General features: G+C 38.0%; 4 protein-coding genes and 2 long non-coding RNA genes across 8 annotated transcripts; 3 read left to right on the top strand and 3 right to left on the bottom strand.

Moving 5' to 3' along the window:
- Positions 1–2,655: 2,655 nt before the first annotated feature.
- Positions 2,656–3,417, bottom strand: LOC121728064. Its single transcript, XM_042116170.1, has one exon. The coding sequence runs from the start codon at positions 3,415–3,417 to the stop codon at positions 2,656–2,658; it is 762 nt and encodes a 253-aa protein (XP_041972104.1).
- An 866-nt stretch (positions 3,418–4,283) lies between these two features.
- On the top strand, positions 4,284–6,052 carry LOC121728063. The gene is made up of 3 exons (XM_042116169.1): positions 4,284–4,316; positions 4,454–4,652; positions 5,754–6,052. The coding sequence occupies exons 1-3, from the start codon at positions 4,284–4,286 to the stop codon at positions 6,050–6,052; spliced, it is 531 nt and encodes a 176-aa protein (XP_041972103.1).
- A 2,240-nt stretch (positions 6,053–8,292) lies between these two features.
- LOC121727582 lies at positions 8,293–10,277 on the top strand. Of its 3 annotated transcripts, XR_006035698.1 has the most exons (4): positions 8,293–8,652; positions 8,905–9,119; positions 9,401–9,522; positions 10,041–10,277. XR_006035698.1 is itself a non-coding variant. In XM_042115489.1 (3 exons), the coding sequence occupies exons 1-3, from the start codon at positions 8,513–8,515 to the stop codon at positions 10,217–10,219; spliced, it is 441 nt and encodes a 146-aa protein (XP_041971423.1). In that variant the 5' UTR covers positions 8,293–8,512; the 3' UTR covers positions 10,220–10,277. The 3 variants fall into 3 exon arrangements, 2 of the variants coding, with proteins under 2 accessions (XP_041971423.1, XP_041971424.1); XM_042115489.1 differs by lacking the exon at positions 8,905–9,119; XM_042115490.1 differs by lacking the exon at positions 8,293–8,652 and having other exon boundaries at positions 8,811–9,119.
- A 688-nt stretch (positions 10,278–10,965) lies between these two features.
- LOC121727584 lies at positions 10,966–11,683 on the bottom strand. The gene is made up of 3 exons (XR_006035699.1): positions 11,509–11,683; positions 11,115–11,416; positions 10,966–11,026 (listed from the first exon to the last, which is right to left on the bottom strand). It is a non-coding gene; the product is annotated as an uncharacterized LOC121727584 (long non-coding RNA).
- A 5,331-nt stretch (positions 11,684–17,014) lies between these two features.
- LOC121727869 lies at positions 17,015–18,225 on the bottom strand. The gene is made up of 3 exons (XR_006035737.1): positions 18,104–18,225; positions 17,571–17,647; positions 17,015–17,204 (listed from the first exon to the last, which is right to left on the bottom strand). It is a non-coding gene; the product is annotated as an uncharacterized LOC121727869 (long non-coding RNA).
- A 1,290-nt stretch (positions 18,226–19,515) lies between these two features.
- Positions 19,516–21,709, top strand: LOC121728057 (ejaculatory bulb-specific protein 3-like). Its single transcript, XM_042116156.1, has 2 exons — positions 19,516–19,651; positions 21,525–21,709. Exons 1-2 carry the CDS (start codon positions 19,516–19,518, stop codon positions 21,707–21,709), a joined length of 321 nt encoding a protein of 106 aa, XP_041972090.1.
- The last annotated feature ends 779 nt before the right edge of the window (positions 21,710–22,488 follow it).

The raw sequence follows: 22,488 nt of genomic DNA, 5'->3' as shown, positions 1-22,488 counted from the left end.
AGCAAAAATATTCCTATAGGTACCAAAATTGTGTTTTTTTTATGGAAGATCCCCTTAAATATTCATTTAATTTTATTATTATTAAAGTATAAATACAACTTAGTATTTTGTGAACATTTCAAGTGCCAACCTGTTGCCATTATTGATATCGAGCAAAAAGTAGCAAAAAAATCGCGTTTGTAGTATGGAAGCGCCCCCCTTAAATATTTAATTGAGTAATTTTGTTTTACTATTAATTGTTGTTATAGCGGCGACAGATATACATAATCTGTGAAAATTTCAGAAGTCTAGCTTTAGCGGTTCTTTAGATAAAGCCTGGAGACAGACAGACGGACGGACGGACGGACGGACAGACAGACAGACAGACAGGCAAACAAACATACGGCTGAAGGACAGACATTGAAGTCTTAGTAATAGGGTCTTGTTTTACCCTTTGGTATGGAACCCTAAAAATCGGCCAAGTGCGAATACCATTATAGGGAAAAATAGGCAAAAATTGTGTTTTTTGTATTTTATTATTTTAATTTTATTATTTATTAAAGTATAAATACAATTAAGAATTTTGTGAACATTTCAGGTGCCTAGCAGTTGCCATTATTAACATTGAGCAAAAAAACACGTTTGTTGTGTACCCCTTAAATATTTAATTTATTTTGTTTTTAGTATTTGTTGTTATAGCGGCAGCAGAAATACATAATCTGTGAAAATTTCATCTCTCTAGCTATTACCGTTATCGAGTTACAGCCTGGATACAGACAGACGGACAGACAGACCCGAAGGAATAATAATTAATAGGACATGACATACGTAGCACCGCTACGCCCCGCTTCGAATCTCGTAGCAATATCGTAATCTTGCTACGAGTCTGCTACGTAATCCTACTAATATTATAAAGGCGAAAGTTTGTTTGGATGTATGGATGTATAGATGTACTACTAATATTATAAAGGCGAAAGTTTGTTTGGATGTATGGATGTATAGATGTATGGATGTGTGGATGTATGGATGTTTGTTACTCTTTCACGCAAAAACTACTGAATGGATTTTAATGAAACTTTACAATATTATAGCTTATACATCAGAATAACACATAGGCTACAATTTTAACCGACTTTAAAAATGGGGGGAGGTGTTATGTTCGTTTTCTTATGTTCAACGATTACTCCGCCGTTTGTTAACCGATTTTCAAAATTTTTCTTTTGGTATATAGGGTAATATCCCAATTTGGTATTATATTCACAAAAGTGGTGATCTGATGAAGGATCCATAAGTAATCGAGGGAACTCCTCAAAATTTATAGGGAAACATGTGGTGACTTCGGTTTCGTGAGAAGTATTCTAAGCATATGCTACCAACAAGTAATTTTTATTTGGCGAGGTACGTATAATATTATTGTCGAAATTGGACAAGTAAGATGGATAGTAATTGGGGGTCCGGACCCCCAGGACACCCCCCTTATATACGCATATGGATACAAGTTTGGGAGTTTCGGCGTTGTTTTAAGAACGGAAAGCATACTCCTTATATGCTACTATGCAAATTACATTCATCATCATCATCACTACCATATTATACCATGCATCGTCCCATGGTTATGACTTATGAGCCTATAATGACCCTGTTATTGGTACTTTTCATAGTCTTTAAGATCGAGGCTCGAGTAATTTGTCAAGCGATAATTAAAAAAAATCTATAAGTACCTACCTAATATTATATACCTGAAGAGTAAGTATGTTTGCTTGAACGCGTTAATCTCAGGAACTACAGGTCCGATTTAAAAACTTATTTCAGTGTTAGATAGCTAATTTATCGAGTAAGGCTATATAATATTATCACGCTAAGACTAATACGACCGAAGAAACTCAGGAAAATGTGGGAAAAACGGGGAAATATTAGAAATTACGAACTTTATGGCAATATTTGGCACAGATATAGAGTAGACCAAGTGAAGGGACTAGGGACATAAGCTAGCATATAAGCATTTTTTATGGGAAAATATTGTACGGTTTCCGTAAAATTCCTAATTTACGCGGGCGAAGCCGCGCGGGACATCTAGTGCGCTATAAAAATACAGATAATAAAAAAATCATTCATAGCTACAGTTCGACAAGGCTTTATATAAGGGCTCATTCACGGCAGTCCTGCAGTGAATGGGCCTCACTGATTGGTTCACACTCGGTGTTTCCGGCCGGCAACACCGAGTGGGAACCAATCAGTGAGGCCCATTCACTGCAGGACTGCCGTGCAGTCCTTTTTTTTTTTGGTCGGTAAATGCTATTATGCATCCCCGGTAGCGTTGGGGAAGGACCACCGGGGTATGTGGGACTTGCTACGGCCGAAGAGATGGTAAGTGGCCGCAGCTGTACCCACTAAAACCCGACCGTGTTCCTACTTTCGCGCAGGACGGAGACGCGAGGGCCTATTACATGTCTTCCGTGGCTTCCGTCCGCGCTTGTCTGCTCACCCAAAGCAGGCCCACACTGTTGGGGTTTCTTGTCCCCCTAGGTCGAACAGAGGCCCCACATGGGGGGCTTGCATAGGCCGGTCGTCTTCTTTGTGTCGCGATGCGCAGGAACACAACGCGCATCGCGACTCTCTCGGGGACTCGGTGCAATGAGTGGCGGCATCCCCATACCGTCACCCCGAGTTTCCTGGCTAAGGCGGAATGTCGCGTCCGTTGCGACGTCTTCGCCTTGGCCGTCTTCGCCGGTGACCGTGCGCCTCTCGCTCCCTTATGCGCTCGGCCTCCTCTTTGGTCGAGATGACGCTATGTGCGAACGTCTCGACCGCAGACCACTTTTCTCCGCTCTCGACCAAGGCCCTGCAGAGGGCTGGGAGAGTCGCGTCCTCACCGATAGCGGCAGTTAGCGCCGCGCGTTGTGTCGCCCAGGCGGGACAGGCCGTGATGGTGTGCTCGGCAGTGTCCCGTTCCTCTCCACAGTGGTGGCACTCTGTGGTGACCTCGCTACGCGCTATTTCACACAGATACCGACCGAAGCAACCGTGCCCGGTCAGCATCTGCGTGAGGTGAAAGGATAGCGCACCATGTGTGCGTTTGATCCATTCCCTGAATATGGGGCGGATCGCCGTCACTAGGGCAATGCTAACGGTCGGTTCCTCGAGCCGTTCTGCCCAGAGGTCAATCGCCCTCTCTTCTGCTGAGTTCCTCCACCGACGTACGGCGTCCGGAAGAGGGTTGCCACCCTCCGCGCGGACAGCTGCGCAACGCCAATATACGTCGGCGAGGGCTCGAGCGTCTAGGTCCCACGGGATGCTTCCCGCGAGCAGGCATGCCGCATCCTTTGATACTGTGCGGTATCCACGCACTGCTCGGGTAGCCATCAACCGCTGCAACCTGCCAAGTATAGTCCGGTTTTGGGGCGAAAGATGGTTGGCCCAGATCGGCGAGCCATACATGGTCATTGACCGTATGACCCCCATATACAGCCGCCGGCATCCGATGCTCGGCCCCCCGAGATTCGGGAGGAGCGACGCTAGGCCTCCTGCTGTCTTGGAGACCCTTTCGGAGAGCCGGCGGAAATGTTCCTTAAAGGACCACCTTCCGTCCAATGTCATACCTAAGTACGTCATGTTCCGGGTGACGTTAATTGCCGCTCACCACCACGGCCATATCAGGCGGCGACGGATTCCTCGGCCCATGAAAGAATAGAGCCTCAGATTTTCCGAGTGCGACGGTGAGGCCCAGGGCGCGGATCCGGCGGACCACTTGCGCGACCGCTGCAGTCGCCAGGATCAATGCTTCGCGGTAGGTCTTGCCACAGCAGACAACTTCGGTGTCGTCAGCGTAGCAAATGACCTCTGCGCCGCGAAGGTTGACGCCCCTGAGCACGGGGTCAAATCCAATATTCCACAGGGTAGGACCTGCAGCCGACCCCTGTGGAACTCCGCAATCTACTTCCCATTCTTCCCAGCTGTCTTGGGTCGGGAATTGCACGGAAGGTTCCGACAGGTAACTGCTAATGGTGCAGCGCAGGTACCTCGGAACGCCGCGGTGTCTCAATCCGGCTTTGATCGTCCCCCAGGGCAGGGAGTTAAAGGCGTTGGATATGTCTAACGACACCGCCAGCACTACCCCACCCCGGGAAACCTCATCCTCTGCGATGTCCCTTAAACGGGCAACCGCCCCAATACAAAATTGGAAATTAATAACTAAGAAAGGAACGTTCATGTAGGACTTCGGAGTAGGTACCTACTGAAGATTATTGCTATATTTTTATCATAATTATGTAGCTTTCAAATTATGAGTTAATAAGGCTCTTAAAATGGTAAATCATGGTAACGAGAAATTTCATACTGTAACGAGAGGGGGGCGAGTCATTAATTTATATTGATTACTTTCAGAAGGCTCAAAATTAGGAACTGAGACATCGATTGGTCACCAACAATTCTTCATACTCCCATATTATCTCTTCTTACAAAATATTTCTAACAGTTTTCAGACCTCCAGCTCCCCGTGGTGAACGCGTGGGAGGTGACGACGGAGCCGATCGTCGTGAACAGCTCCATCTGGACCACGATGTTTCCTGTGCAGGAGGAGATCAACGCCGTGCAGAGCGATAGGATCGTTGTGAATATCAACCTGACGAGACGGTCCTCGACTTATAACATCGCGCTGTATACTCCACTGATTGGTAAATAAGTTCATAATAGCCCCTATTCTGATTAAATGTTGTATGGTTTTATTGATTACAGCCACCATTTTTATGAGTCCAAGTGTATGCGCAGCACTTATGTCCTTGAATGAATGAACAGAGAGAGTTCTTATGAACTCTCTCTGTTCCTTGACTTCAAATTCCAGTGTGACTCAGTATTATCAAACGCGATCAGGAGAGATAAGTCGCAATAAGTTTTAACAATACTTCGTATTACTGATTTCGCCATCTGCGGCTGGTTTTTTTGCAATAAATGTAGTTACGCAACAGTCTTTATTGTACCCAAGTATGTACTATCAGAGAAGTTGATTCCTAGGCAGATGGCGGACTTAAGTAATTTGGTTTAACATTGAATTGACATAAGCCGACCACATGACCACAACTAACATTGAATTGACATAAGCCAACTGCCTAGGAATTAATTTCGTCGGTGGTACATGCACACAGCACGATGCACAAAAGGCACTGTCTTCATCTCTAATCTTATAACCCTATAAGTCAGATAAACCGTAATGGTGCTCCCACACCGCCGTTAGAAAATGTTTGTAAACATTTTCTGTCATAAACACATTTAGTAACAAATGTTGTCAATTGTTACATTTGATTAGGAATTACTGTTACATAATATTAGTGCTCCTACCTCGTTGTTATGAAAATGTTGATTGATTTGTTGATTGAAATGTTGATTGATGAAATTAAAATGTTAGTAAACATTAGTATACATATAAAATGTTTACTAATGTTTACTAACATTTTATAACATTTAAATCTGGTATTGGCTCACCGCATGCCCCACCGTCCTTTATAAAGGGTTTACAAACAAAAGGTAACATAATATGTTTTATTTTGTTATAAATTGTTTTGCTATAATTTGTTAATTTACGTTTACAAAACATTTTCTAACATGAAAACATTTTTAACATTTATGATTAAATGTGTGCTAACAAATGTTTACTAACGTTACTAAACATTTTCTAACTGCGGTGTGGGAGCACCATAACAATCATCGAGAGATCAGACGCAGAACAGACTTTTTAATGCCTCGTTTTATGAAGTTCTAAAATTAAATTCTTCTTTCAGTCCTAGTAATCTTCTTCCTAATGTCGTTCTGGACGGAGCCGCTGCAGGTGGAGCGAGTGAGGCTGTACACGGGCGCGGTGATCATCATGTGCATGGGGCTATGCTACATCGACCGCCTCGTGCCGTGCTACACGCTGCCCACTATACGTGAGTGTCAGTCAGGTTCTAATATATACGGTAAGCGCTACTGCGGGCTGTACGCTGCCAACTTTACGTATAGTAAGTGTCAGCTACATAGTGGTGCTGCTGCAGGCTGTACGTTGCCATCTATAAATAAGTATCAGAATATAATATACTAGCTGTTGCCCGCGACTTCGTCCGCGTGGACTTCAGTTTATAGCGCGCGATGTCAACAAAATTGGTGTCAAAAGCTTTTATAAAAAAACCATGGTACCCTTTAAATCAATACAGCTGTGCAGAGTGCACACAATAAGTATTTCATTTTTTTATATTAAACTTTATATTTAATGCCAAATTTTAAAGCTTATTTAGCCCTCCAATTACACAACTTTACCCATAAACTATTTATCATTGATAGATTTAAGGTTACGTCACTGCACAGATAAAGTACTGAGTTATTTAATACCGTAGAATAGATATAACAATCGAAAAAAATCGAAACTTAAATGTAAGATGATACCACGTCTTATAGAAAGACTTTTGAGCAAGCGTCAGCGCGATGTAGAAGACGCACGGCGCCATCTATTATGAATTGTTGGAACTAACTTAATTTGAACAAATTTACGCATTTTCACCCCCTTACAACCCTTTTTTCCAGTAAAAAAGTAGCCTATGTCCTTTCTCAGGCTTTAGACTATCTGTATACAAAATTTCATTACAATCGGTTCGGAAGTTTTGGCGTTTGGCGTGAAAGCGAGACTGACAGACAGACAGACAGAGATACTTTTGGCGTTTGGCGTGAAAGCGAGACTGACAGACAGACAGACAGAGATACTTTCGCATTTATAATATTAGTATAGATTATGTGCACACTGCACAGCTGTTTTTGGGTATTTTGATTAATTAAGGGCCGCGCTACACCGGAATGGAGCTGCCATGCGAGGCGAGCACTTTCAGCGCTGCCATTCCGGTGTAGCGCGGCCCTAAGAGGGGTACCACTTACCAGGGTTTTAAAAAGTTTTTGATACAAATTTTGTTGACACCGCGCGCTATAAACTAAAGTCCACGCAGACGATGTCGCGGGCAACAGCTAGTTATGAATAAAAACAATATTATATAGTAAAGTAGGTATGATTAGTTCTGTTACAATAATAAAGTAAAAAATAAAACGCCATCTGTTTTCATATATTAGAATTAAAATGTTGATTGCATTGATAAATTTTCTGGATGGAATATAGGCCAACACGGTACACTCGAACTCCTTTATTTTAGAGCGCCTTCTGTTGTCAACTTGTCACATATATTAGAAATGCAGTAGGAGTTCTATAAGATAAGATAGATTGATTATTATTATACCGAGTGATTATATTATTAAACATAATATTCTAACGTATTAAAAACTATAAACAAAAACATACTAACTAATAAGTATGATTAGTTCTATGTTACATAAAGTAAAAAATAAAACGCCATCTGTTGAATCGTATTAGAACTAAAATGTTCATTGCTCGATATATTTCTGGATTTTTTATAATATTATACATAAAATATGTTTAAGATTTTTGAAATTTTATTTTAATACACATCCAAGACCCAGGAACATTGAAAACTTTTTTTTCCGCCTGCGGGACTCGAACCCAGGACCCCCGGGATGAGCGCTGGCCACGCGCAATGCGAATTCATTTTCATCGATATTTTCATGGAAATAAGATATTTTCCCCACATCAAAATGTAGCCTATGTCCTTTCTCAGACTCTAGAATAACTGTATACAAAATTTCATTGCAATCGGTTCAGTAGTTTTGGCGTGAAAGCAAGACAGACAGACAGACAGACAGACAGACAGAGATACTTTCGCATTTATAATATTAGTATGGATTGGCGCTGCTCCTGACAAATCGGTGCCAACTATACATAAGTGCTTATAAAGAGGCTGTAGATGGGCACAGTGATCGTCATGAACTCATGAGCATGGGGTTGTACTACATCGACTGCCTAGTACCGTGCTACACGCTGCCTAAAAAGGCCACATTACGCAATACTGCTAAAAAGAATTCAATTACCGAATTCTTAGCAGTTCCTCTAAAATTTCGTAAAATGGACGCATTCTCTATCAATACTGCTCCAATTCAATTCATCCGTAGATTCATATTTCTGGCGTATGTTGCCACATAAAAATAATTTAATCGATTTTAAGCGACCTTACCGATTATCTGTATTTGTATTAAAATTGTGAGTCAAAAATGTTTTGTCTTACAAAGTAATAATATTTCTTGTTAAAAATCGATGAAAGCGATCAAATGTACGGTAAAAAACTCGAGTTTAAAGTAAAAAATATCAGAAAAAGTTTCGTTTTATACGACTGGCAAGAAATAAACGTCTTAAGTGTCATAATCTTCTAATTGTCAAATGTCAACCATAAAAATGCAATTTTATTTGTTTACGTTGGTCATTGGTGTTGAGAACTAGAATTTTTTGTGAAAAAAATCTACGAACACTTCAACCACCAATGTTAAAACTGCATTAGGGCGAAACACTTGAGTTTTGAGCAATAAATCTCGGTTAATTTGGTGGCTCACACAAGCTGCGTTGTGGGAAGTTTATGGAAACTCACCAAGACGAAAAAAATTAAGTTTTACGATGGAATTCGATTTTAGCAAAGTTTTTTACTGCTCTCGTTTTGTTAGGATTGTGTTGTTCTTCAAATCAGTGGCTCTTTGCATCGCAAGACGTAAAGTCTCGAAATTTTTGAACTTGCATAAAGTTTTTGGAATTACTGAGTAAGTACACTTATCTTAATTCATAAATAGGAAATATACATTTACTTGTACAATTATATTACTACATGTGGTAGATTAATAATCAATATTATAATTAATTTATATGTACTTAGTTATATTGAAAAAAAGAAGAAAATTATTTGTAATGAATTGCTAACATTTTGATATACGTAATTCAATTGTTTGATTTTATTACATTTGATAAGAAGAGTAATTGTTCAAGTTTGATTTAATTCCTAACACTTCTTTTAGGTACAATGGAGAAACGTCTGCCTAGCAGAGTGTCTGAGGGTCAGTGGAATATTTTAATAGATTTCCTTGAGCAACACCCTAATCTAGCTAGAGCACGTGGATACAACAACAGTGCGCATGGAAGAGCTGAGTCATTCCGCTTGTGGCAAGAGGTGGCTAACTCGTTGAATGCAGAAGGTTCTGGTACAACTAAATCTCCGAAGGAATGGTCTGTTGTAAGTACTTTAGATTAAAATTGTTATATTTTATGTTATCTATTGTAATTTTATTGAAAAATTATTATATTTCTTTTATTCACAGTATGTTAGCAACTATAAAAGTAAACTGAAAAAGATAGTTGCTGATATAAACACAGAGTCCTGAGGAAGGACATAGGATAGTTTTTATCCCGAAAAATGTACGGTTCCCGCGCGATAAACGAGTTTTGGCGCAATGGAGTTGCGGACGTCATCTAGTAGTTATTATTTCTATTAAATGTAACATTTTAATGTTTTAGAACATCGGAGGAAGCAGTTCCAGTGGAAATTGAAGAGGAACTTCTAGTACTACCTTCGGAGATACCTAATAATGACAACAGGCCATTATTGCCTAGACAAAGAAGGCAAAAAAGGGTTCGCAGTAAGTTTTACCTTTTGATTGTAGGTATATAGTGCAAAAGAGATATTCATTTATTAGTGTTATGCAAAGAGAGATTCATTAGCTATACAACCGATAAAAAATAAAATTTATTGTTTAGTTGAAAAAATGGCCAAGTGCGAGTCGGGCTCGCGTACGAAGGGTTCCGTACCATTTAAGAGCAAAAGTGGGCAAATAAATTGTATTTTTGTATGGGAGCCCCCTTTAAATATTTATTTTATTTTAATTTTATTATTAATTATTAAAATTCTAATACTATTAAGAACTTTGTAAAACTCAACTCTCTAGCTATTACCGTTCTTGCGATACAGCCTGGGGAGACAGACAGACAGACATTGAAGTCTTAGTAATAGGGTCCCGTTTTTACCCTTTGGGTATGGAACCCTAAAAAGAAGAACAAATTGATAACTTTATAGCCATGATAAACAATACTTTGCTCTTCTTATGTGTTGCTAAGGATATTTTTCAGTATATTATTAATCTAAACTCTTTTGTTTCAGCTCGGCCACTAGCTCCTTTAGATGAGGCACGGAGAATACTCTCCCAAGTTGAGATGCAGCGTGCTGCAGCAGATGCTGCTAGTGCTGAAGGTCTTCAAAATATAGGACTTAATTTAGGACGTTTAGCTAATATAGCTGAGCAATACTTTCAATACATAGTTTCTCTTAGACCTGCATAAAAGGTCTAATGATAAAATATGATATCGGCAGGTTTCTGTTTCCTTGATAATTAGTACTTAACCATTATATTAATTGAAATGTTATACTTTATATTTGATATCTTGGGATTAAAAATATGGACATTACTTTACTTACTTTTTTCTTTTAGAACATCATAATTACAAAATTTTAACTTGTAAACGTGTATTTGTTTTCATAGTTGTATTTAAATATTTTTATGTCATTACTAATTAGTAAGTAAGTCTCTTTTATGATTCCTTGTGTTATAGTAAGTACTTTGAATATTATTATCAACCATTAAAAATAAAAACAATTTCACTCAGCAAATTCACATTTTTATTTAAAAAAAACCTGCACACAACTTTCTATAGAATAATTTATTGCATAAATGTGTTATAATATAAAGGTCTTACAATATTGGTACATACATGGATCCAACATTCTGCCTTGTAAGTGGCGTGCAAAATAATTCAAAATTTTACAGGGCATATTAACAAAATACTAAAATTAAATAATAAAGTCATTACACAAAAGATAACATTATTTAAATCAAAAATTTAAAAAAAAAACAAATTTTTAAATTTTATCCTTACATGTACAAGTGAAATATAACAGGGTGATAAAATTTAAAAAATATTTAATATTATGTGAACAACAAGATCCATCCCTAATTAGTTGAGTAAAAGCCATTATAGATTATATTATCGCTCTGACCAAAGTCTCTCCACAAGGGTATTCCGCACTAATTCTCCGGCAGCTAAGTGATCTCTCCTCGCTGGCAATCTCGCTGGTGTTTCTGGACTTATCTAAAAACATTTACATATTGTATGTTTTTTATTTCATAAAATATGTATTAAGTTTTGAAATATTGTATCATAAAAAATAGTTTCATACTTGCATGTTGATTTCATTTTCTTCCTCCTGTGGTGTTAGTGGTGTGACAGGCATTCTAGCTGCATTACAAATATTGTGTAAAACTACACAAGCATTCACAATTAATCCAGCTGTTGTAGGATGGTAATGCAACTTGCGATCCACCAAAAGACAGCGCCAGCGAGATTTAAGTAGCCCGATGCACCTCTCCACAGTATTGCGAGCTCGACAATGTAGATCAGTGTAATACCTTTGTGGAGAATCAGGCTCTGTGTTTAGAATTGGTGTCATCATGGTAGGGCGTAGGGCATAACCTGAATCACCTATAAGAAATTAATAAGAACATAATATATTACTATGTAAGTAAATATCTATATTGTATATAGCATACTTAAATATAATAATTTATACTGACCTAAGAACCATAAAGTATCATTTTGGACTTGATGTAGATTCTCTAGATGTGATTTTAATGGATGGTGATTCCAAATAAATGAGTCATGTGTTGCCCCACCATGGCTAGCATCCACACTGAGTATATTTAACTCAGAATCACATATCTGAAAAATATGACTGTACAGAAAGAGAATAAATAAAAAGGGGAATGTAAAATTTATACTAAGTATCTCTTTTAATTAAGTAAGTATTTATTATGGACTATCAAACCCCAAATGCATCAATTACACATTATACATAAGTACCTACCCATTTTTTATTATATTTCGTTCTTCACGTGAGTGTGGGAAATGAATAAATTTCCTCCGAAAATGCTCATTGTTAAGGGCTTGTGTCACAGCCCTCACGCAGTTGGATACACTCACTTGGTGCATCTTGTGATGTGCACTAGCACCTATAGTTCTCTGGTAAGATCCAGATGCGTAAAAACTTAATGTACTTAATACCTAAAAGTAATAAAGCAGATTATTAATTGAGTGTAGGCAGGTAGGTACAGTTACAACAATCTTATTGGAAACTATGAGTAGGTACTTCATAATATTCAGTTAATAAATAATTATTTACTTAACTTTGAGGAAGTACTAATCCCACTACGGGCTCCAGGCATATGAGGTTCCAATTCTTGTATGAGGTCACGACACAAGCTCTTGTTGAGGCGAAATAATCCCACAAACTCAGGCTCCGGTATTTCGAAAGCTATATCCATTTCCCTAAATATGGTGCTTTGCCTACGATATAAAAGACTCTCCGTAATACGGGCATGCTCCAAAAAGTTTTCATATAAGCCTAAATCAGCCATAACTATTTTTATTAATTAAAAAGAACAAAATACGAATTACGAGATGTACCACTGCAGTAACTTTTTATGAATCTGCTAATTGACACATGATTGAGACTAAAAGAATTCATATTTAGGGGCCATTTTAGGAACTCTCATAGAAAAGTGTCAAATGGATGAATTGCCGAAAAAGAATTGTATCCGAATCAAAATATGAATTGTCGCTTATGCGGCCATTTTGTGGTTTATGATTCAATTCCTAGTAAGACTGTAATAAGAATTGCCAAATGTGGCCTTTTTAGGCCTCGTATTAATATATAAGCGTTACTGCGGGCTGTACGCTGCCATCTATACGTAATTGTCAGTTACATAGAGGTGCTGCTGCAGGCTGTACGCTGCTATCTATACGTAAGTATTAGAATATACATTGGCGCTGCTCCTGACTACACTCTGCCAACTATACATAAGTGTTTATGAGCGAGGCTGTTGTTAAGTTTACATCGGTCAGACATTTCAATATGGATGCTGCTTTCTGTAAAACATTTGTATCGTTCTGTCTGCGATCGGGCTTTACAGAGGCGCTGCCGCACGATGTAGTAATTCAATTCAAACTGAATTAGAGCCACTCCACACGGCGCGTCATCGACGCAGCGCTTTGACGCATAGCCGGCCACTGGAGCGCTGCGTCATCGCATCGTTATTACGAAGCAGTCTTTACGTCAATACCCCCTCCCGCTTCGTCTCGGGGGCTGCTGTCCGTCATGTGTGCGTTGCGACGAGGCAGCGCGCCGTGTGAACACCTTGGTTATTCGTATGTAACACAACGCAACGGCAGCGCTGCGTTGACGCAACGCTGATGCAACGCGCCGTGTGAACTGACTTTAACAGCGAAATTTCCATAAATATTCTGATTGCTGTCCTATAACTTGCGAATATGGGTAACTTGAATCTGGCCTAAAGTTTACTCTGGGTATAGATTTCTTTGGTCCCACACCGCCCTCCTTTAGAGCTTCAGTGCCCACAAGGGGGCGATAACGCCCCCTTGTGGGCACTGAAGCTCTAAAGGAGGGCGGTGTGGGACCCGGAAATAAAATGGGGGCGTTGTGTTGAGGCTTAGGGGGTGATTTGATATTTCATTTCATCTGGATGCATTTTAAATTGAAACAATGGGGGCGCTGAAATATAATTTGTTCTCAAAGTGGGCAGTAGACAAAATAAATTTGGGAACCCCTGAGCTACATGATGAAATAGGTAAGTCACAAGGTTTGTTCAAATTATAAGGAAAAATATGAGTCAGTAAATGTTATAAAATGTGAGTTATCCACTTCATCCACTAACATCTTTTATACTTCAAATAAAGCATAATAATACGTAATAGAGATTTTTAACTTCAGTCGATCTGTATTCTGTACCAAACACTTCACTTTCTGTTTATGCCCTTAATTCATCAAGCCCTATACGCTCACCGGTGAACGAGACACATTAGAATATCTGTGTTGTCTCGTTTTCCCACGATCGAGGGGTTAAATTTATTCTTATTAAGTACATAATTATAATAATATTTTTATCTTCGTTTTTTTCATCTCTTTCCTTTGTCTCTCTTTTAATCCTGTGAGAAGAGCATCACAGCAAAAGTCACAGAGAAGATGACAAACAATATTTTCTCCATGATGACTGCGACCTCCATTTTGTTCGTGATTTTCGTGTCCTTATCATCATTATCAGCCCCAACGCCGGCTTCTGTTAAGTCTTGGTCCTCTTGGGAGTAGCCCTCGTTGATATTGACACGTGCCTGAAAATATAAATAGACTTGATCTTAGTATCTTAACCAAAAATGGATGTTGCACGCAACTTTGCTTTAAAATGAACTTGGAACCCGGACATTTCTCTTCGTTAAAAATACCCTCTCCTTTTACTGGACTTATTTCTGTATTATTATTTCAATAAAATCGGAATTTCAGACGCACACTTGCGGAGTTGCACCAGAGACGTGGTTATAGTTACAGACTACAGTTATGGTCAAAGATAATATGGTTAGAGTTAAGGCTAACTTAACTTTAACCTTAACTTTGACAGAATTTGACAGATATCAGCTGTTGCTGTTGCTGGTCCAACAAGGCTTTAAATGAACGTGGGCGGGGGCGCTGCTGGTAAAGGAGAACTGTAAAAAAATGGCGTTTTTGTATGATGACAGCGTTAGTTCCTTTTTTCGCCACGTTCATATTTTAAAGCCTTTTCGAGCTCCATCGTAATCGTTAAATATGGCGTCCTTTATTGACTTTAACCAATGATTTGACATTTTGCATTATATTTATAGTTAAAGTTACAGTTATAGTTAAAGTAAGTTGTGCAACCCACCCTAAAAATAATAATTATGCGCTTAATCAACCTAGACAGATTAAAGTATAAAAGTAACAAAAATCTACAGGCCAGCATAATATTATAACCTCCTCCTTTTTGGATGTCGGTTAAAAATGTAACTGCCGCACTTAGAGACATTTAATGATGATTAAACTTCAATTTAATGAAGAATTTATCAGATTACATGTCCCATGCATGTTAATGTTAACATCTTCATTTAAATGCATGTAAGTAAGTAATAGTATTGGATCTACTACTTTTGACAAGGCAACCCAACATTAATTCATTCTATACGTTCTAAAGATTATTTTAAAATATATTTGATAAAAAAAAAACGATTCATGCAGAATTTTACGGTCGGATCTTAGGATATAATATTCATGTCTCAGTGCAGTAAGTAATTTAAGTGACTATAGTTTAGTAGATTAGTGATTAGTGCATATGGAGCACTAATCACTAATCATCAGACTACATTTATCAGCCTATTTGTCTAGACCCTAAGAAAGTTTTCTAGTCCTCCAGCCAGATACGGGCTTCTCAAAGGTGGCACAGCAAACCCACCTTTGACTCCTTCAAGCAGAACATTTCTCTCAGCACCCTGTTCATGAGTATGTCCTGGATGACGGACGAATTGCAGAGGTCGTCCGCCAGTGACGTCATCAGGGCGACCTGCAGCAGCAGCGCTGCCAGCACCCCGCATAGCACCGTTATGTATAGGATTACTAGAAAATGAGCCGTAATGTTATGAATATAAGGATGAGGGACCATGCAGGAGGTATTAAATTCCCCTTAGGCCCATTAGCGAAGGAAAGGCATCTTTCATTAAATATAAAAGAAATCTATACCCAGAGTAAACTTTAGGCCAGATTCAAGTTACCCATATTCGCAAGTTATAGGACAGCAATCAGAATATTTATGGAAATTTCGCTGTTAAAGTCAGTTCACACGGCGCGTTGCATCAGCGTTGCGTCAACGCAGCGCTGCCGTTGCGTTGTGTTACATACGAATAACCAAGGTGTTCACACGGCGCGCTGCCTCGTCGCAACGCACACATGACGGACAGCAGCCCCCGAGACGAAGCGGGAGGGGGTATTGACGTAAAGACTGCTTCGTAATAACGATGCGATGACGCAGCGCTCCAGTGGCCGGCTATGCGTCAAAGCGCTGCGTCGATGACGCGCCGTGTGGAGTGGCTCTAATTCAGTTTGAATTGAATTACTACATCGTGCGGCAGCGCCTCTGTAAAGCCCGATCGCAGACAGAACGATACAAAAGTGCCCACAAGGGGGCGTTATCGCCCACTTTGGGAAATGCTGATATAGCTAATTATATCTTGGTTGGATCTTATACATAAAACCAATATTTTTTTATACAATCCATTTCTCCGGTCCATTTATATGCAAAAAAACAATTTTCAAATTGTTTGTATCCTAATTCCTATTTCATCCACTTAGACGTCTTCAATTATGTGCCATAAAAATACGCTAAAATTTTTCTGTGATTTTAGTGTTTTTTCGAAATGTTCAGTTCATAATTGCAAGTGATAAAGGTTCAGTTGGAACCTTTATCACTTGCAACTACTCTTTGAAGGAGTTCAGGTTGAAATAAAAGATAGGTACAGCTAGTGTTAATACAATAAATGTATATTAATTTACCATTTTCTTTCACTTACCTACCTATGTATGATCGATACGAAGTCTGAGCTGAACCGTTTGAAAATTGCTTAGCAGCATCTTAGAAGCAAGAGTATTAATTACGTAATTTAACTAAGTCCGCAGTTATTGCGATCAATTTGCGATATACTACATGACCAAAGTTCGCTTATCGCTGAGGAACCATATATTATTAGTAGGGAGTTATTGGGCATTCTGTCCCACCTCCGTTCGCTCGCGCGCTCGCTCACTTTGGTGGAGGTGGGACAGAATGCCCAATAACTCCTGTTCGTTTATGCATCAACTGATGGTAAATGAAATGACATGCTCACGACATGCACCTCTGTCCGCTCGCGCCCTCGCTCACTTTGGTGTGTCAGTGTGCCACTTTCGTTTATGCATCAACTGATGGTAAATGAATTGACATGCTCATGACATACACCTCTCTTCGCTCGCGCCCTCGCTCACTTTGGTGTGTCAGTGTGCCACTTACGTTTATGCATCAACTGATGGTAAATGAAATGACATGCTCATAACATGCACCTCTGTTCGCTCGCGCCCTCGCTAACTTCGGTGTGTCAGTGTGCCATTTACCGTGGGTAAGATCACGTACCGATCATACTCCTAACTCGTGATCGGTTACGGCCCATGGTAAGATCACCTACTTTTTTTACCAAAAAACATACCTCGGCTTAAATATACTAACACACTATGATGTTTAGTATGTTTAAGCTTACATTTCAGGGGATAGGAATTTAGGATCTTATCAATAAATAAACACCAGTTTTTTATGCATTTATACAAATAAACAAAATAATGTCTTCGTTTGTGTCATGTAGAATTATTCGTCATTGATCATCCGATCTGAAAAAAGAAAACCGAATGTTATGTACATCCACACTTACATATAATCACCATTTAGAGTCACGAGTACTTTAAAACTACGACGACGATTAAGGATGTTTGAGTAATGTTTCATCTAAAAATTATGGATTAATTATGTTTCTTTGACTTATTGGCATTCAAATAATCTCGAAAATTTTAACGTTATATTATGCAATAACAGTTTTACAGGAAATATATTATGATTTTTTATATTTAAATTTGTTATTATTAAAATAACTATCGGTTATTAATTATTATTCTGATTAAATAATTACCTCTAATATGGTATCTACTACATAAACCTCATTCAATAAACTAGATACATTTAGATTCAAATTTACTTACAATTAAATAATGCCTGGTCTAATCCTTTTTCTGCGTTCCGCTGTGATTTTTGATGAACTTCTCTAATTTTCAAGCATCTGAAAAAATGAAAAAAATAAATATATTTTTTTTCCATCAAACAACACACGTAAAAGTATAATAGTGTTTTATGAATAAGGTAAGATATTCATATTATATTACATTATTCAATTAAATTTATAACTCATCCCTGCCATACCATGGTACGCCTGGTCTAATTGCATTAACTTTTCTTTGTAAAAAAGTTAATGCAATAAAATCATGAAGCTAATATAGGAAAATACTAATCAATAAAAGTACCACATTAGATTTAAATATTTGATGGGTAACGAATAAATATATTGGTAATTATTTAATTTTAAAATGTATCAATGTTATTACATTGATACATTATTAATATTATTTATTAATAATGAATCGTTTTTAAAAACTAAAATATTATCAATTTAAATCAAAACTTAAATAATTGTGTAATGAATTAAATCTATAATGAATACAATAACTACTACACTTACTTTTAACTATTCCTTTATCTTCCCATACACTTTTGATGTACTGAGCTGAAACCACGATGATACCTCTGCGCACTGCGTTGCAAATGAATGAGCCATCAGCCAAGACGGGAAATCATAGGAACTGCAAAACGACTGAGTCGCTAGGGTTGTCAAACCTACTATATAATATTATAGTATCCTACTATTTTAAGGGATCAAATACTATATTTCTAAAAAATAGTAGGCGAAACTACTATATTTTGCGTAAAGCAGAACGCAGTCAAGCTAAAATGAATCTTATTCCAAAAACGTTGTATTGTATTGTGTGCGTGCCACGTGATTATTTTATTTTTTCTTTTTTTGTCATCTACTATATTTTTTAAGTTGATAACTATATATGATAAATAAGTATTATATATGATAGAAAAAAGTTGGTAACTCTATTAGTCGCACGCAAATACATGCACACACGATGTTCCTGTGTTGAAACGTGAAGTTATCCATCCCAACATAGTGTTGCGATAATTCAAATTAATAGTTATACAAATAATCAGTAAGACATGAATAAATTCGATAAGATTTATCCAATAAAAATTAAATCATGCGTCAAATTCATAACTAAGTAAAATAAGGAATTATAAACATCGATAGTCCGTGCTTGTAAATAATTCTTGAAACAAATAATTGTCACATTGATGTTGTTACGCATATTATATATGCGTAAATGAATTTAAAGGATGATAATTTTCATAATTTGATTGGAGGTAAAATAATCGTGTTTATTACCCACAATATTCATTTATAATTTATTGGATTTATAGGGTAAAAACTGATCGCCTCTTAAATTATCTCTTTAATCGAGTTCTCGCTTCTAAGTTTCTAAAAAATTGCATAGCCAACTGATCCACTAAAACCACCAGCCTGAATGGAGAGTGCCTGGATCTTTCTAACACAGGCCTTCTTCAACTACCAGCCGGTCTACATCATAAGGGACTTTCCAACTATACTCAATATTTACGTTATATATTATTTTTACAATCTACATATTATGTGTAGCTTATACTGCGTTTTGATGTAAATGTAAAATATTTTAGTCAAAAACAGAGAACGATGTATTTAACGTGTTTGAGGACATTCTAACGACAGTAATGTTAATTAATGAATAATTTGTGAAATGCAATTAGCTCAAAATACCGTCTGTAAAAATATTTTTTAATGGACGGTATAAATATGGTTGAACTTTAATTTAGTTATTGTAGGTTTATTGTTCTATCAGGTAAGCGAGATTTCTTAAAATTTTACAGTTCATTTATTTTTTTACGATATACTTAATACTTATATTTTATGTAACTATAGGTATTGTACTTATTTTACCTTTTATTTACGTAAAGGACGGCAAAATGAAAATGATCATAGTCCTCATGTTGTTCGGAATGGCGGCTGCCTACACCGATATGGACGACACACTGAGCGTGGAAGACTTGGTCAAAGACAAGCCGAGGTTCCAGGGCGAGGTGAGCTGCTTTATGGACAAGGGGCCCTGCACACAACAGTACATGAGTTACAAAAGTAAGAATGATCAAACACAGTTATTCTTTATTACCTACATAGTATAAATAAATATAAACACAATAAGCTATTATATAGTCAGCTATCATCAAGAAACTTAAAAAACACTAAGATTCTTGGCTATACTATAAGGAAGAAAGTTGTTTCGGCTCTAGTTATATTCTATACTATAAGTTGGTACTACTAATATATTTATTCTGTGCTATAAGGAGGAAAGTTTTTTCTGCTACAGTCAGCTATACTATTTGAGGAGGAAAGTTGTTTCTGCTTTAGTCATATTCTATACTATAGGAAAGAGGAAAGTTTTTTCTGCTACAGTCAGGCGCAGGTCGGCCTGAAATTTTGGGGGGGGGGGTCACTCAGTAGTCACTACACTATTTTTTTTATCTGCGCCCTCGGACGGTTCTGGGTTTTATTTTATTTTCAATTTTACCTTAGATTTTGGGGGGGGGGGGTCATGTCCCCTGTGACCCCCCCTTCGGACCGCGCCTGGCTACAGTCAGCTATAATATAAGGGGGAAAGTTGTTTCTGCTAATTATAGTCAGCTTTACTATAAGGAAGAACGTTGTTTCTGCTCTAGTCATATTCCATACTATAATGAAGAAAGTTTTTTCTGCTACAGTCAGCTATACTATTTAAGGAGGAAAGTTGTTTCTGCTATAGGCAGCTATAATATAAGGAAGAAAGTTGTTTCTGCTATAGTCAGCTTTACTATAAGGGGGAACGTTGTTTCTTCTATAGTCAACTATACTATAAGGAGGAAAGTTGTTTCTGCTATAGTCAGCTATACTATAAGGAGGAAAGTTGTTTCTGCCATAGTCAGGTATAAAATAAGGAGAAATGTTGTTTCACACAGCGTGAAAAAGTGTGGTATCCATGCATCGATTTACAAAATTGTAAATCAATGTTTTCATGACATTTTCTTCTAGATGTGCAGAGGAACCTTGACGTCTGATTAGCTTAGGCTTTATAGTGTGATTCAAGAGTAATTGCTCTCTGCTCTCTACCCTTTTATATAATAACAGAGTAACTCCACCGATATTTGCTTCAAAATACAGATTCAGATAGAGATTCGTATATTGTCACTCGACAAATTAACTAATAATATTGACTTTACAGTTTACAATCAACCGACTAACGTCAGGTGTTGTTTGAATTCTGCCTATAAATCAATTTCTCTAATTGTACCATCGAGGAAATTGATGCCTATTTCATAGGCAATCGACGGACCTACGTCATGACTCATGTGGTGGTCGGCTTATGTCAATTCAATGTTAGCTGTGATCGGTCGGATGGGTTTGACTTAACACGACCAAATTACTCAGGTTTGTCAACTGCCTAGGAAACAATTTCCTCGATGGTACATATACAAGCCCCCCAGTCAAAATGCATTAGCTAATTTCGACAGCGAAGTTAGATAAATGTATGTGACTTACGGCCGTTCCCAACATTTGATCTATCTCTGGTTTTGCCCTACTAGAGATAGGAATAGCTCACATTACGGCCGTTCCCAATATTTGATCTATCTCTGGTTTTGCCCTACTAGAGATAGGAATAGCTCACATTAGACATTAGAGACATATATTTTGTGTCAATTGTGAGCTATTCCTATCTCTAGTAGGGCAAAACCAGAGATAGATCAAATATTGGGAACGGCCGTTAGACATTAGGCACATATATTTTATGTCAATTGTGAGCTATTCCTATCTCTAGTAGGGCAAAACCAGAGATAGATCAAATATTGGGAACGGCCGTAAAAGTGTCATGACAATGTTATGTCAAATCCTGTCAAATCCCATACATTTTCGACACACATCGAAGTTATATCGAAAGTCGAATCTAGCGGACTCTAGCATTATGTTGTCGTTACAGAGCACTTACTGGAAGTAGTGAGCGACGGTTGTCGCGAGTGCAACGCCCGCGAACGCCACATGTTCCGGGTGTTCCTCAAGGGTCTGCGCGACAACCTGCCCGCCGAGTACAAGGCGTTCCGCGACAAGTACGACCCCGACAACAAACACTTCGACGCCGCCGCCGCCGCCGTGCAGAACTACTAGCCGCCTGTTGCGTGCCCACTGCCCCGGCTCCTAGCACACAGTCATGTTGACTGACAATAGTAGCTAGATAGTCAGTCACATAACCGTCATAGTATATAGCTAGATAGTGGTTTGGACCGTAGTCTAAGTAGTGATAAAATACAATGTAAATTTAATTAATGTTATGTTATATTGCAGACGGCTTTATTTATTTTTCATGGTCTTACTTTGAATTATTGGTTGGAACTTGAAAATAGTGGTTAGAAAAAAATACATACACCAATTGTTGGTTCAGGTTCAAAATGAAACCAACCATAATGACTTTAATCTTTATCATTATTCTGTCACTGCTGCTTTCAGTGATGACTGATGACTCTACCAGTATTCCGTCACAACTGTGCGCTATGGGACACTTCATTTGGACCACAGTTGGAACTTGATATTTGAGTATTTTGAACTCAATATTTAGTAGTTGTCATTCAGATTTCTGTTAGCAAGGTACTACGAGTATTACATTCCCATTTCCTATGTCCAAAAAGGGCTACATACTAGAAATGGCAAAATATTGTAAACTATCTAAAATTTTACATCCCAATAAGTTAATAATTAAAGGTACTTTTTTAGTATTTTATAATTTTACAGCAGCATTATGCACAAATAATTATATAATTATCATTCTTACGTTATTCTCAAATTAAAATTCTATGTATTTCTTATGTTAATTAGGAACCCAGCTAACATAATATGCCTATTTTTTTAATTTTTCGGGTGAGACGTATAAAAAGCGAATATTACATCTT

This window comes from Aricia agestis, chromosome 6 (genome assembly GCF_905147365.1).
Source record: "Aricia agestis chromosome 6, ilAriAges1.1, whole genome shotgun sequence".
NCBI lineage: Eukaryota > Metazoa > Arthropoda > Insecta > Lepidoptera > Lycaenidae > Aricia > Aricia agestis.
Note: the sequence above shows the minus strand (reverse complement) of the source record. Positions and strands in the feature narration are given on the sequence as shown.